The sequence below is a fragment of the Notamacropus eugenii genome, chromosome 2 (assembly GCF_028372415.1).
Source record: "Notamacropus eugenii isolate mMacEug1 chromosome 2, mMacEug1.pri_v2, whole genome shotgun sequence".
NCBI classification, from domain to species: domain Eukaryota; kingdom Metazoa; phylum Chordata; class Mammalia; order Diprotodontia; family Macropodidae; genus Notamacropus; species Notamacropus eugenii.
Window position 1 is genome coordinate 327,981,346 of NC_092873.1, and position 17,063 is coordinate 327,998,408.

The 17,063-nt window shown below is 34.4% G+C and overlaps 1 protein-coding gene across 8 annotated transcripts in view; it reads right to left on the minus strand.

Annotated features, from left to right (window-relative positions):
* The window catches only part of BPTF (bromodomain PHD finger transcription factor), a 184,141-nt gene that overhangs the window by 118,236 nt on the left and 48,842 nt on the right, over positions 1-17,063 (minus strand). For all 8 annotated transcript variants that reach the window (XM_072645452.1, XM_072645451.1, XM_072645448.1 and 5 more), the window contains exon 2: positions 5,266-6,088. In XM_072645452.1, the coding sequence (XP_072501553.1) occupies positions 5,266-6,088 (823 nt within the window). The remainder of the gene's footprint in view (positions 1-5,265; positions 6,089-17,063) is intronic.

Genomic DNA, 17,063 nt, shown 5'->3' on the forward strand with positions numbered 1-17,063 from the left:
GCACTGAATAAAAGCATTAAATAAACACTTACTTGATGCTTTCTAGAGAAAAAGAAGTAGGAATAGTTTCTGCCCCTAAGATTACTCACTGTATATCATGGTCAAGGTAAAGAGAGGTGTATGAGATGACATTTAAGTTAGGAGCACAAATGCCCTGAAAAATGGTAACACCAGTAACGGAAACAGGGAAGTAGGGGAGGAAAGCAGGTTAGGGGGAATAAGTTCTGAACTAGACATGATGACCTTAAGAAGAAAGCAGGACATCCAGGTGGAGATATCTAGTAGGTAATTGGAAATACAAATTCAATCCTTCAAGAGAAAAGTCAGATGTATGGATAGTAGACTTTGGAAAAACATATAGCATCAAGATCAAATGAGCTGGAAAAACCTAAGATAACACGTTGTCCAGCCCTCTCATTTTAGTGACAAGCAAAATATGGACCATGGTTGCAAAGTTTCTTTATAGGAAGGAAGACCATCCTACAACTCAAAGTCTTAACAAGTGTTAAAGGGGCAAAAAAAGGAATCAATAATGGAGACAGAAAGAACAAATAGCTAAGGATGATAACAAGGAAAATGCAAGCTACTGAAAAGACAAGTAAATACTGAAAGACTATTTATTGTTAGATCCTGTGGAGAAATTAAGGAAGATAACCATTACAAACAGGCCACTCTATTTAAAAATCAAGAGATTAATGGTGAAGTAGTTAGACTGGAAGTCAGAATTCAAAGGTCTGAGCAAATGACTATGGAAGAGTGGCTCAAATGTTGACTATACCTTCCCTAAGTTTTATAGTGGAGAGAAGAAAAAGGCAAGGAATGTCAGAGTGACTGGAAAGTTTTGGGTTTTTTTAAGGATTTTTTTTTTTTTTTAAAGAAGACTTGAGTATATTAATGGGCAAAAAGGAAGACAGCATAGCAAACTAGAAAGGAGAATGGACTGGGAATTAGAAGACGTGGCTCTGATGCTTATTAGTTGTATGAACTTGAATAAATCACTTCACCTCTACCAGTCTTGGTTTCCTAATCTGTAAAGAAGGGATAATCACTAAGGTCCGTTTTAGTTCTAACAGCTCCATTTTATTTTCCATATTATAGATGATTACCAGCAAAGGGAAATGGAAGACGAAACAAACACAAGAGACAATTGATAGGAGTTACCAAGAAAGGGAAAGGGAAGACATCAGAGGCACAAGTACTAAAAGACAAGAAAGAGAGAAGCAAAAATATTAATAAAGGCAACCTGAAACAAAACAAACAACTTACCTCACATGCCTTTAACCAAATATTTCTAACCAAAAGGTTAAGTTTTTGTAACTTCATTGTAAACTCTTCAAGGATCAGGACATCTACTTTTTGTGCATCAAACTATCTACAGATTTATTATTACTTTTTTAAAAAAGGGAGAACAGCAAGAAATGAAATTGTTGACATCTACTGTACCAGATAAATAGAATTATTTTTCAGTTGTTCTTTATGTATATTTTGTGTAATCTACTCAAATTATCAAAGGCAGGGATGACAGAATTTTATTTTAAGCCTACCACAATTCTACATAAAAAGTATGTGCTTAATCAATGTGCTAAAATTAACAAAGTTGAGGAACAGTATAAAGAATAAATTAGAGAATGTAAAGAGCAGTAAGGAAGCTTAAAGATCCACTCTTTAATTTTGCAGATGAAAGACCAAAAGTACAGAGTTTAAGCAACTTGCTGAAGGTCACAAAATTTAGGTTAGTGGTAGATTTCTTACTAGATAGGTTCTCCTATCTCCCAGGCCAATGTCCTTTCCACTGTATCATGGAACAACAATGGATAACTTTACTGGCTTTGAATTATCAGCACTTAATGTCAAATTTTCAATTCTTCATGCACCACTATGTTCCATGCCTTGTAGTCATCCATGGCTTGTGTAATACCACCACTATTAAAAGGTTCTAGGACCCTACTGAGATGAAGATTTTCTTCAACAATAAAGACCACAATTCATCCCTACCTGCCTATCCTGTGCGACTGTGGCCTCTCCCTTCTCATAAGTTTTCTCCTACCATCACAACGATACCAGCAATTAACATATCTACCCCTCACTCGTATCATGACTGTCCATCTTTTTTCTTTTTTTTTTTTGCAAATACATTTCCCTGACGACATCTTTTATTCTGTTTTTCTTTTAAGGTCTTCATTTCTTATATAGTCTACTCAAATCTAAGTGCCTCCTCAATATTTAACCACATTTGCCTTGTAGGAAAAGGTAAGGAACTAAAAATGACGGCCTTTATTCCTGGGAGAAATCTGGAGTTACCAAGGGAGTTCTGCAATTTCCTTAAGTCAATCCAAGCTGCTCTCCTCCTCCTTCTTAGTTTAGGGCTCAATTCCTCTATTGGTGCTAGTCCTAGATATGTATACTGACTGACAAGCTCTATAAGTTATACATCTAAATGCATATCACAACCTGGGCAATAAACCTTCTTTATCCACTCAATTTTTCCTGTGTGGATAGAGAAGTCAAATCCCTTTGAGTGGTTATGGATCACTTCCAGGAGGCAGCAGCTAGATTTGACCAAGTAGAGATCAAGGAAATCCATGCTGGAGGCAAAACAATTGTGCAGGCACTGAGAGATTGATTCACAAAGAGAATCTGAAAGGGGATGGGGAAAAATGACAAAGTTATGGAAAAAAATCTCATTTTATTAATACATAAAATACAGTAGTTCAAGACTATGCCAATAACTAGTAAAATATAAACTTACTTTCTCATCTACAGAAAATTATTATAAAAACAAGCTACAACAGACATAAAGGGCACCTTCAAGGAAGATCTTAATAGGAAAAAGGCAGGCTTTCACAAGAGATAGCTCACAAGGATCACATCACTACTAACACATAATTCCCTGAAAGATCATTATAGGATACATGATTCAACTGCTTTTTAATTATTTAAAACAAAACAAAAAATACTAAAACATTTGATTTGGTTGAACAAAACACTAATTTTAAGATCCTCTTCCAACAGGATGGCTCTTATTCATGCATCAAAATTATTTAAGATTGTTTAAAAGATCAAACAACAAATATAATCTTCAACAGGTTTCTAACCCTAAAAATCAAGTGGTACAAAAGGAGTTTGAAAAAATAATGTTGAAATTCAAGTTGAAGAGAGATTTTTCAGGATAGCTAGGTGACGCAGTAGATAGAACATGTATCCTGGAGTCAGGAGAATATAAGTTCAAATCTAGCCTGACACTAGCTGTATGACCCACTTAATCACAAGTGTCTCCAAAAAAAAGAAGGTGGCAGATTTTCTATTAATGGTGGAATCCTCCAACCAATCAACAAGGGCCTACTATGTGCCAAGCATGATACAGAAACAAAATGAAATGCTTGTTTGCAGAGGACACTGTACCATTTTCAGTTGAGCTCCAAGACACTAAAACTAAGAATTGTTAATTCAGTCAGATTTTGTTTTCACTTTATTTTAGACAGACTGGATCCATGCCTGTATCACAAATGCTTACCTTTTACATTAGAATTTGTAGAGCTCTTAAAAATGAGATAATAATTTGTCTTTACACAGATACAAAATAAGAAAATCATCCAATGTGCTTCCATACACTAATGGCAAAAATTATAAACAATTCACATAATTTTAAAAAACATTTACCAAAAGGCTACAGCTATGACAAAAGGGTATTTCAGGTGTAATTTTGAGCTTTAATTTTATTTTGTAAAACATATAAAATCCTTCTAATTTACTATGGCCATCAATATGGACCATTAACTATTACAGAATTAAAAGTGTTATTTGATGCTACGTAGAAAACAGACTATTCAACACAGTACCCACATGAATACAAAGAGCAACTTAACTAAAAATTATAAAGTTTTATATTGTGCTATTGGAAAAACAATTTAAAAAAATCAATATTTACATTTTAGGAACAAATTTCTCTTTCTAAAAACAGAAGACAAAGTTTCTATGAAAATGAATTTAAATTTAAAATATTACCTAGCATATACATGAATTCTTTTCTAGTTTCTCTTCTACAATCCAACAGCCTATGCCAGGTTTTTTACTTCATAAATGATTATCATAAATTAATTTATAGCTATTTAACTTCCTTAAGTGTCTACATGAATTATACAATCCTGAAAGGTTTGAATTTACCTATGCAGTTGAAATGTTTCAATAGTTCTTGAGCAACCAATCTACTATATAAACAATAAATCACATGAAGAATGGAAGGTGAAAAATACTAGGTTGGATCCCTCAACAGTTAAGTTACTAGGACTCTATGTGTTCTCCATTTTAATTGTCCTTCCCAGCCTCTTCCATTCCCCTTAATGGTTTCAAGCAAACTATAGTGATCATTATGTTGGATTACTACTATTTTAGACATTAATTCTCCCTTTTCCCTATGCCCCTTTAAGTGCCTTTGAGCACAATGTCTATGGCAACTCCAAGACAAGTAGAATCATAGAATTTTAAAACTAAAAGAAATCTTAGATACCTTTTGGTTTAACTCCTCATTTTATAAATGAAGGGCAACCCAAGGCAATAAAACTGTGGAAAGTAACAAAGAGGAGCAGCTTAGTAAATAAAGGACTTTATTTACCCTTAATTACCTTTCAGGGTAATGGAGAAGAAAGAACACTGAAAGGGGAGATTTGGGACAAGACTTGAGCTACTTCAAAAATTTACTTTGGGTCAGCCTTGTTTACTTGCAGCTTTATGTAGAGATGATGAGTATGCATGGAGAAAAAACATTCAAAACTTAACAATTTGCCTTTTTACTAATTGCATCTCTCTCTCTCTCCCTCTCTCTCACTCACACACACCCACACACACAAACTAGGAAGATAAAAAGGACTAACCATACTTTTATTGCCATTTGTAATGACATGGTTATACACCTTTATTTCTATCTTCTTCTACACTTCTATTTTTGACTAATATTGGTTTCTGCTACTGTTTTAACTAAATAAATGTGGAAACTGGGCTAGGAACACCTTTTTGTGACTAAATTTTTTCACCCTCCAAAAGAAAAAGCCAAAATATACAAAACTGTTAAGTATAAAACAACCATTAAAAATTTCCATAGCCCTTGTAAATCTGAAAATATTTAACTTTACAATAATACTAATGAAAATTATATATTATACCACAACTCTGAGTCAAAAATGAAAATGCAACTTTACCCCAATGCGTCTTATACAAAAACAAAACTATGTTGTTATTCAGACTACACCTACATTGGAATATACTTACATAATGAGTCTTCTGTTTAGAAACCAGTATTTCCTCCGACTTCTGTCATATCCAATAGGTTCATGTCGAATATATGGTTTATTTTTTTGGATTTCAGCAACACAGTCAGTTACACCAGGTACCTTGTGTGCCACGCAGACTTCACACTGCCATTCATCCTCTGGTACCTCCTCAAGAGGTGGTTTCACACACTCTAAATGGTATACTGCTGAGCAAGTTTCACAGCAAAGCAAATCCCCAAGTTTGTGACAAACCCTACAGTGGTCATCATATTGTATCACCCCTTCAGACATCAATTCTTCACGAGCAATGTTCGTTGTAAGAAACTGATCCACTAAAAACTGCAGAACTTTGATTTTATTTTGTACTGGTCCATAAGGATAGTCCTCTGCTTCTTGATAAGGAAGAACATGATGGTACTCCTTGTCACTCTCACAATATACCCGCAGAACCTCTGGCCATGTCATTCCATCTATGAAATATAATGTGGAATTAACACTATCTTTCAGGTCAGCAGGTCCAAAGGTAGTATTTGAAGTATCTTCTTCACGTAAAACTGCTTTCAAAAGCACTACATGCATCTCTGCCATAAGTGTGCACTGCTCTTGACTTACGAGAGCAGCACAGAAGTCCTCAAAACGAAAAGGAGATAAGCGTAAAACAGTGCCAAAGTTCCGCAGGACTTCATAGATAGCTATAACATTCATTATATGCTCATTGGGCACCATTAAGTCCTCAGAGGATTTAGGAAATTCAAGAGGTGGGATATCTTTTTCTTCCAATATTGGAGAACGAGGGCGATGTACTCTCTGTCTTCTTCTACCTGTAAAAAAAAATTAGTATAGTTACAAATCAATGTAGTATATATTTCCTACTACCTAGGGATCTTTCATCTTCCTAAGTCATAACACTTGGAAAACAAATCAGCTTTCTATTTTCTAGTAACTTCAACATTATAAATAAGAAGGAATTTATTACCCTAACTTTTAAAAAGTAATTATTAGAAATTCAAATTCAGAATTTACAGGTTCCAAAATGGAAATAAAAATTTTTGTTAACAGAAAAATGCTTCCAAGCAGGCAGGTCTTTTTATTTCTCCCTACTTCTAGTGCCTTCCCTCTCATATTACTTCCCATTTACACTATATATATGCTGCAAATACATAGTTGTTTGCATTTTGTCTCCCCCATTAAATTGCGGGACAGTCTTTTGCTTTCCTTTATATCCCTACGTCTGCGTACAGTGCCTGGCACACAGCAGGTGCTTAATAAATGTTTAGTGACTAAGTGAATATGTAAAAACAAAGCTTACAAAGTTAAGGTCACAATTATTTTTAAATGAGAAAATACAATTTCCTGCCCCCAAAAAATGGATTAAGAGACAGTCTTCTGTGAAAGGATTGATGTTTAATAAGTAAGACTATTCCTCTATCAGTCACAAAGTATGTAGGGGGAAAGTCTTCATTTGATAAAAACTGCTGGAAAAATTGGAAAGCCATCTGGTAGAAATTGGGCTCAGACCAGCAGCATGCACCATTTTCTACAATACATTCTAAATGAAAATGGGATTTTAATATTAAAGATCATACCACAAAAAAAATCAAAAGTAAAGCAGATCATATACCTCTCAGATCTATGGGTAAAAGAAGTATTATTAACCAAACAAGAGACAGAGGCAATTACAAAAGATAAAATAGATAACTTTGTTTATATGAAACTAGAAAGGTTCTGTACAGATAAAATTAATGCACCTCAGATAAGGAGGAAAATGGTTGAATGAGAAAAAAAATATTTTAAAAATATTTCTCTGATAAGAGTTTGGTATCATTTGTGTGTATGGGGGGGGAGGGTGGTGGTATACATACACACACATCCCCTTGTATGCCTATGTATGACTAATAGCCATTCTCTAGTAGATAGGGTATCAACAAACAGTTCTCGTAAGAAAAAATTTCAAAGTATTTACAACTACATGAAAGAACGCTCCAAGTCACTATTAATAGGAGAAATACAAATCAAAACAATTCTGAGGGTTTACTGCATACCCTGAAAATTGGCAAAAATGACAAAAAATGGCAATAGTCAATGTTGAAGGGGTTGTGGGATGACAGGCACATTAATACATTGTTGGTAGAGCTATGAAATGCTCCAATCATTTTGGAAAGCAATTTTTAATTATGCAAATTAAAGTGACTAAAATGTCCATACCCTTTGAACTAGGGATTCCATTATGGGCTTTTATCTCAAGGATGCCATTAAAAAGAAGAAAGTCCCCATATATACCAAAATATTTTTAGCAGCATTCTTTATGATAGCAAAGAGTTGGAAACAAACAGGTACCTGGAAACAAAGACTGGAAAACTGCTAAACAAACTGTGGTACGGGAATGAAATGAAATATTACCTCATTGTAAGAAATTAAGTATATGATAATACAGAGAAGCATGGAAAGATCTACATGAAACTGATGCAAAATGAAGTAAACAGACTCTACCCCCGCCAAAATCAATATACACAATAACTACAGCAATGTAAATGGAAAGAACAACCACACATCAAAAGAATAAAAAGCAAATATAATAAAATTATGAAGATCAAGCAGGACTCTAATGAGGAAAGATGAGAAGACATTCCCAGCCTACTCCTCTTTCTGGGGGTGGAAGATACACAAGTATTGTACATGTTTTCAAAATTTTTCAATGTATTGATCAGTCATGCTGTTTTTTTTCTCTTCTTTTTCTTTTTTTAAAAAAATATGCTACTTGTTATGTTGTTATATTGGGTGATTCTCTGAAAGGGCTAAAAGGAAGGGTGATGAGGAAAATTTTCAAGAATTTATAACTTTTTACATATTATATACATATTTATAGTTCTATATATACATACATATACAGTTATCTACAAGGTTATCTATTTTACTGCAGAGATTTTCTTTCCTTTTGATAAAGGCTGGACCAACGTACATAATTACAGTTCTAGAAGAGATGTGGAAGAGTTAAAATTTTGGTAAACAGCAGGTAAAAAAAAAACCTGCAACTAAATCTTGGTAAAACAAAACAAAACAAAACAAGCTGCACAGAGATAATAAATCCTTTATGGTACTATTTAAACACATTCTTCCTTAAAAGAGGTAAATGTTCTATCTTCTGAAAAACAAAATCTCTAGAAGCTTGAAAATCATTAAATTATATCAGAGCTTTCTCTTCTCTGGGATAAATAATCCTAGCACTTTAAACTTTTCTTGATAGAGATGATCATTTTTGTGGTTCTCTTCTAAACAAACTATTCCTAAAGCTAAAATTATGACATTTTACACATAATAATACAACACATGAGGAAATGAACAAATTCACATAGGAACGTAACAGCAATCCTTTAAAGTAGTTTTTCTTCTACCAACTAAAAAATTTCCCCTTCCTCCCAATGACAAATATAAACACAAATGTTTTCCAAGGAAATCACACCTCACTTTATAAAGGGCAAACTAACAACCTAATATTTTTATTATAACAAGAAAGCTAGATTTAAAGGACCTAAGTTGGAATCCTGACTTTGCCACTATGTGGCAAACCTTGACCAACTGAGACAATTTTCCTCATCTGTAAAATGAGAGTGTTGGGACAGATAGATCCCTTTCGTTTCTAACTAATGATTTTAAATCAGTGCAGACAAAAAAAAAAAAGCCATTTAGTTCAACCCCTTCATTTGATAGATGAGAAACTGAAGCAGGAAAAATTAAATAACTTACCCCAGGTCACATAGCTAGTAGTTGACACAGAGTTTAAACCCAGACCCTCGGACTCTACATCTAGCATTATTTTTCATTATACCATAGTGGTCCACCCCATAAATTATTAATTATATTTTATGCCCAATCACAAGACATCACTCAACCCTACTAACCTCCTAAGTCCACTCCCCTCTAATAAATAAACAAAAAAACGTTTTCCTCCTTTGTCTCCTGGCGTACTACAATGTAATTCTCCCACCTTAAAATTATTCTTCCCTGCTTTTCAACTGGACATACTCCAAGACTCAGTCCTCAATGCTGCTATTTTTTCTGCATTCCTACATTCATAGGCTTCAAAGCCTAGTATAGGAGAAAGAACGCTGGATTTTTAGTCAAAGGATTGGTGTTCAAGTTCTGATTCTTTTTGTGAGCTTTGGCTATGTCACTTAAATTCTCTGGAGTTTCTTGAGCTATAAAATAAAAAATCTGTACTGAATGATCCCTAAGGTACATGACAGCTTTAATTCAACTATACACAGAATACTCCCAAATTTTCATTTTTAGTCTCTTTCCTAAGCACCAGTCCATCATCTCCAACTGTCCATTAGGGATTTCCATGTGGATATCCTGCCATCATATTTTTTCCCAAACTAGTTTCTTCCATTTTTGTAAATGATTTTATCATTTTTCAAATCATATAAATCAATAATCATCTATTTAAATAACTATTTTTTATGTGACAGACATGATACAAAGCACTATAGATACAAATATAAAATATGGCAGATTCTGCCCTTAAAGAGCATATAATCTATGGGAATTGAATTCCAGCCTCAAATCCTAGCAAATCATCTTCATATCTAGTTATGTGCCAAGCCCCACAAATTCACCAAGTAGTATAGTGCTTTATTAACCAAAAGACTCCAGCCACTAGGGTAAGCATTTATGATTTAACAAAATCATCTGGTAAAGGGGAGACTGGCAAAGATGGCACAGTAAGAGGAAGAAACACATTTCAGCTCTCCTCTACAACTATTCCAACAAAGCAATAACACCAAAGTAGCAAATGGGAAATCCAAGAAAAAACTAGTCAGTCATTTTTCAGGACAGGTCAGTCTAGAGAAATAGCTAGAGAAGGCCCACAGAGAGCCTTTTGGCAATCCAGGGACTGTGTTTCTTCTATAACTGTGTTTAACAGAAAGATGGGGAGAAGTGAATACAGATCAAGGTACTGATTCTGTATACTGTTCAAAGAGCTCCAACAGGTGCCATCCAGCAGCTGTGCTGGGCAGCTCAAGGCTGAGTGTCAGATTCAGCAAGAAATGAGATGGTAAAACTTACCAGAAGTAATAACTAGGAGCTCAGCTCTAGTCTGAGGCAGAGTACTAGAAAAGGAGCAAGAACAGAACTAGCAGCAGCTGTGTGGCACTGAATTCAAAAGAGGGTCCCCAGTTCAACCTACAGCTCTTGAATCGAGGCCATCAACTGAGCTGCCATAGAAGGGAAATCAGACTAAGGAACAGTAAGGAGACATGTTGCTTTTAATCTACACAGCTTTACTGTTAGCTCATAACGTCTACTGGAATTCCAAAACGCGTAAGTTTTGTCCTCAAGATCCAAACCAGGATGAAGAGTTTGCAGAGTTCTGAGCAAAAGGTCAGTCTAAAACAGACTGACTTCACGTGCACTAAAGGTTTGAGTTCCCCAGTCAAAGATGTCCTTGAGATGCCTAAAGAACAGACTACCCCAAGAAATGATCAGAGGGACTCCAGAAAAGACAAATGAGGCCCAACCAAAGTCCCTGACATCCCCTCCAGGCAACTGAGTACACATTAATAAGCCTGGACCCAATCTGCAAAGTAAGGCTAGAAGAATAAGTCAAAAAAGTTAAAAAAAAAAAAAAAAAAAAAAGAATACCATACAGGAGTATTATGGTAACACAGTCACTCAAGACACAAATGCAGATGAAGAGCAGGACTCCAAAATATGTACAAGCAAAATCTCAAAGAAAAATACATCTTGGATAGAAAGTTCAACTAGAATTCATGAAGAGATAAAGCAAGAGTTTGGGGACATAGGGGGGAGGGGTTGAGTTAAAAATGACTTTTAAAATTCCATGAAAGCACTATAGGAAAGAAGTATCAAAGGAGAGTACCAGAGGATGAAAACAATCAAAAAATAAATGAAAGCTATGGAAAAAAAATTGGAAAGAGAATTAACAGTTTGGCATAAGAGGTGTAAAATCTTTCCCAAGCAACAGAGTTCTTGAAAATTAGAATGGACCAATGATTCCAAGAGATAACAATATTAAAACAAAGTCATGACAATAAGTATAAGATATCTCCTATAAAAAAAAATTTTTGGAAAACATCAGAGAGACTATTTAACAATCGGTGGACTGTTAACTTGATTTTTTATTCATTGTTAACTTAAAAGCCAAGCCAAATAGTCTAAATATCTTATTTAAAGAAATCAGAAAGAAAGCTGTCAATATCTTTTAAGAACCAGAGGGCAAAACAGAAATAGAAAGAATCTACCAACCACCCCATTGAATGAAATAAAATAAAAATTCTCAGAAAACTTAAGAGCCAAAATCCAGGGTTTTCAGATCAAAGGAAAAATATTACAAGCAACCAGGAAAAAGAATTCAAATGCCAAAGGATCAGGATCATACATGAGTTACAAAATTACACAGGTCTATTAGAAGAAAGCAAAATCAAAACAGAAGAATTCACCAATCACTTTCTAAAAGAAACTCCAAAATTAAAACTCCCCAAAATGTCATAACCCAAATCCAGTGCTTCCATGTCAAACCAAAAATACTCTAATTGGCCAGAAAGAAAGAATTCAAGTACTGAGAAGTCAGGATCACACAAAACTTGGCAGTTACCATTATAAAAGAGTGTAGTATGAACCATGATCTTCCAAAAGGCAAAGGATATAGCTCTACAGTCAAGAGTAACTTAACTTATGAAAACTGAGTATAATCCTTCAATGGGGAAAAAAAAAACCCTGTATTTTTAATGAAACAGAGGACTTCCTGGTAAGAAGATCAATGCTGCATAGAAACTCTGAAATTATGACCAAGCAGAAAAGACTATACAAATATTTAAGTGTTTACTTTCAAAGAAGGGGAAATGATATGTATTCCCTTAGAACCTTAATGTCATAGTAAGAGAGGGCCTGAATTTTGCTATGTTTTAATGATCTCAAGAAAGGAAAGGATAGGGAAAAGAAATTCACTAGGAGTAAGGAAGAGTGAGTTTATTATCTCATATAATCCCAGTTTCAAAAGTGGAGGACTATACTATGAACAAGGAAAAGGTAAATAGAGTGGGCATCACTTGAACGTCACTTTCATTTGAAGTAGCAAAACAGAAAAAATATTTACTGGAAAAATATATTCAGCTGATCAGGATAACAAGAGAAGGAAGAAAGGAAGAATAATAAAAAAGGACAGATTCAGGGAGAAATTAATCACAAATAAGACAAATTCCTATGGACAACAGATCAAAAAGAAGAATTTAAAGGAAAAGGTAAGAACTTAGAATGACCAGAAAGTGCTGTAAGGGGGGTGTGTGGGTGTGTGGGTGGGTGTGTGTGTGGGTGTGTGTGTGTGTGTGTGTGTGTGTGTGTGTGTGTGTAGTGGTGTAAGAGCTATGGAGAGCAGAGAAGAGAGGAAGATTATTTCAAGAATAGATCACATTTTTCTCATCATCATTGTAAAAAGTGGGGGAAATCAAAGAGAGGAAAAAATTTAAGAGAATAGGATGGAGGGAAATAAACAATAATTATACCTGTAAGTGTGAATGAGATGAATTCACCCATAAAACAGTAGAAGATAACAGGATGTTTTGAATACATTACTTACAAGAAACATACTTGAAATATAAAGATTCATGCAGAGATATAATAAAGGGCTGGAATAAAATCCATTATGCTTCAGGTGAACAAAAAAAAGCAGAGCTAATAACCATGATTTCAGACAAGGCAACAACGACAAAAAAGATAATTAAAAGAAATAAATATGGAAATTACATTATGCTGAAAGGTATCCTAGATCATGAATTAATAGAAATAATATATTTACGTATACACATACACACACACATATACATATGTATGAGTGTATATATAAACTGAATGCCACATCATCTAAATACGAAAAAATGAGTTATGGGGAGAATTAGAAACACTGAGGTGGAGGACCTAAATGTATCCCTTTCAGAAGAAGACAAATAAAAAATAAACAAGTTAAAGGCATGTAAAGAATTTTTGAAAGTCAGATATGATGAATTTCTGGCAATGGCTGTGTAGAAACAGAAAGGAATACACACACATATACAAACACTTATTCTTTTTCAACTGTACATGGCACTTTTACAAAAAAAAATGACCACGTAGTCTTACAAGCATATGCAAAAATATTAAATACATTCTTTACTGTCCTTAACGCAATAAAAATTATACTCAAGGGCCACTAAGGAAAGGATTCAAAATTATATCGAAACTAAATAACTTATCCTAAAGAATGTTTGGGTCAAAGAACAAATCACAGAAACAATAAATAGTTTCATCAAAGATAATGACAACAATGAGAAAACATACCAAAATTTTTGGGATGCAGCCAAAGCAGTCCTTAGCGGAAAATTCATATCTCTAAACACTTTCATCAATAAAAGAGAGAAAGAACAGATCAATGAATTGGGCATCCAACTAAAATATCAACAATTTTTTTAAAAAAACCTAATCAACACTAAAATAGAAATTCTGAAAATCAAAGGAGATATTAATAAAATTGACAGTTAAAACAACTAAGAACTTTTTTTCAGAGGAAAAAGGAATAAAATAGATATATTAACAAATTCGATTAAAGGAAAGAGAAAGATCAAAATATTAGTATAAAAATTTTTTTTAAATGTACATAAGAAATGAAGAAACAAAGGAAATTAAAGAAACTATTTACCCAAAGTATATGCCAACAAAACTGTCAAATGAAATGGACATTTAGAAAAACATTATATGCCCATATTAACAGAATAAGAAATAAGAGAATTGAAATAACCCAATCTTGGAAAAAGAAATTGAACAAGCCATAAATTAACTATCAAAGGAAAAAAACCTCAGGACCAGAAGAATATACAAACAGATTCTATCAAATATTCAAAGAATGATTAATTCCAATTTACATTAACTTCACAATAATAGGAAAAAGTATCCAAATTCCTTCTATGTTATAAACACCTAAACCAGGAAGTCAAAATAGATGAAGAAAACTAAAGATCAATAACCCTAATGAACACTGATTCAAATTTTTGAATAAAATATTAGCAAAGAAATGACAGTAACATATCACAAAGATCATACACTATGACCAGGTTGGAGTTACATCAGAAATGCAGGGTTGGTCCAATATATAAACATACTATAAACCATATCAATAACAATAATAAAAATTAATTGTATCTATAGATGCAGATAAAGATTTTGACATATTATTGATTTCTATTTAAAAACACTACAAAACATAGGAATACATGGACCTTTCTTTCATAAGATAAACAGGATCTATCTGAAACCAAGAATCAGCATTATATGCAACAGAGATAAGGCAGAGGCTTTCCAGTAAGATCAACAGTAAAGCAAGGCTGTCCATTATCACCACTACCATATATATACTATAACTGTATATCATATACATATATATATATATATATATATGATAGTACTATAAATACCAGCTATAGCAATAAGGAAAAAATAAAAGATGCAAAAAGGAAAACAAAATTACATTGCTTTCTGGAGATGATATGATTTGGAGAATCAAATAAAATGACTGAAAAAATATTTTCAGCAAAATTGCAGGACACAAAATATATCCATGTAAATCTTTAGTATTTTTTAATATTACCAGCAAGTCCCAGCAGGGAAAAAACAAAAAGAGAAATTCTACCTAAAACAAACATAGAATGTATAAAATACTTGGAAATCTACCAAATTACCAGCAAGCCCTTCTTCCTCTCTATCAGACATGCTGAAGTAAAAAAGGACCATGTGTATCTAGCAGGCTCAGAAAAAACTCAGATTTAACTGCACCCTTTTCAGATTACACTCTCCAACACTACATCCTCTCCTTTCCACCAGCCCTTAGGGAAAAGAACACTTAAGGATATCCAGAATCAAGCAGACCCATGGCTGAACACCGATCCAGAACCAGATCAGACTACCCACTAAAGAAACCAGCCAGAAATCAACTTCCCACGGAAGGAATAAACCCAGACTAGACCCAGTCTAGCACCCTTGTGCAACATGCCTTGAAGACTGTGAGCTTCTGTCCTCATCTGCCACTTTTTATGATTCTTTCTGCTTCTTCTGTTAATGTCTCTATTCCCTGTAAGAATTTCTCAGAGGCTATTTAGGAGAAAATTGTCCTCTTCTGCCTTCCTCATAATCTCTCATACCCATACCCCTCAATCCAACCTCACCCATATCCTAGTACAACTTAGCCCAAACCTTCCATTGTGCCCTCTGGAATTTCCATTCCATAGAAAATGAACTGTCCTTCATCCTATACCTCTTTCATAATTCTTTAATCTACTGGTCCTCTCCAAAATGCAGTTCTCCTCTGCTGACACCACATCCTTTTCTATTCTCTCCAGCATAGGCTGTACCTTCTCTCATATTCTCAACACACTGGTCCTGAAAGGAGAACTGGAATACTTCTTGTTCCCAACTGTCATTTCCAGATATCCCCCTTGCCTTCTTCACCTGGTAATCTTTCCTCTTTTGAAGTCCACACAATTAAAATACTCCACCCAATCCAAAATTAAGCTATTAGTATAAGCAGTAGCATAAGTCATTCTCACTGCTTACTCAATGAATTCAGCACTTGGTTCATTGTCTTCTCTTCCCCAACTCCCACCTCTATAATTATGAGAATTTAAAATTTATTTAGATGTTCCTTTAAATGCCCTAATCTCTCATTTTATCAACTTCCTTAAATACTGTGGGTTACTTCTTCATTCTACCTCAGTCACACACAGAGCTAGTCACACATTTTTATTCTACTTTCCTGATAGCCTAAAGGGTCAGCTAAGTGATACAGTGGATAAAGCACCAGGACTGGAGTCAGGAAGACCTGAATTCAAATCCAACCTCAGACATCTTCTAGCTATATCCCTGGACAAGTCACTCCCTTAGTTTCCTCATCTATAAAATGGGGATGATAATAGCACCTACTTCCAAGTATTGTTGTGAGGATCAAAAGAGATAATAATTGTAAAGTGTTTAGTTAGCATAGTGCCTGGCAAATATTAAAAACTATATAAATGTTAGCTCTTATTATTATGACTAATTAGAAACTGATATTTCCTCATCTGACCATAGTCTCTCCTTCCACTACATTTATTCCAATTATATATCTCTCTTAAATCTGTATGTGCCATCAACACTGCCAATCCCTCTATCCTTCAGTATTTTCTTGGCCCATCACCCCTCTCCAGTTTCACTCTGCTCCAACCTCAGCCCAATAGTTACTACCATTTCAACTCTATACTCCCCTGCACCTTTGAACCTCTACCCTAATCTCAAACCACCGATTACTTGTCAAATCTAGATTATTGCCTTCATGAATTTCATCCCCAAAGCACTGAAGAAAGCTAGAAGAAATTCTACAATTACATAACTTCATGCTATCCAATCTCACCTAGATCTCCCTCACTGCTCCAAAGCACTCCTTTTAATTCTTCCTCACTGAATACTTAACTCCCCAAAGGAGTTCCAAATCATACTATTATGCAATAAAAACAGACAAGGGAGATGGCTGCAGAAAAACCTGGGAAGACTTATGTGAACTGACGCAAAGTGAAGTGAGTAGAACCAGGAATACATAGCAAGAGCAATATTGTAATGATGATCAACTGCGAAAAACTTAGCTACTTTGACCAATACAATGATTCACAATTCCAAAGGATTCATGACAAAAAATGCTATTCACCTTCAGAGAGAGAACTGATGAAGTCTAAGTACAGAGTGAAGCACATCATTTTTCACTTTCTTCTCTCTTTATTT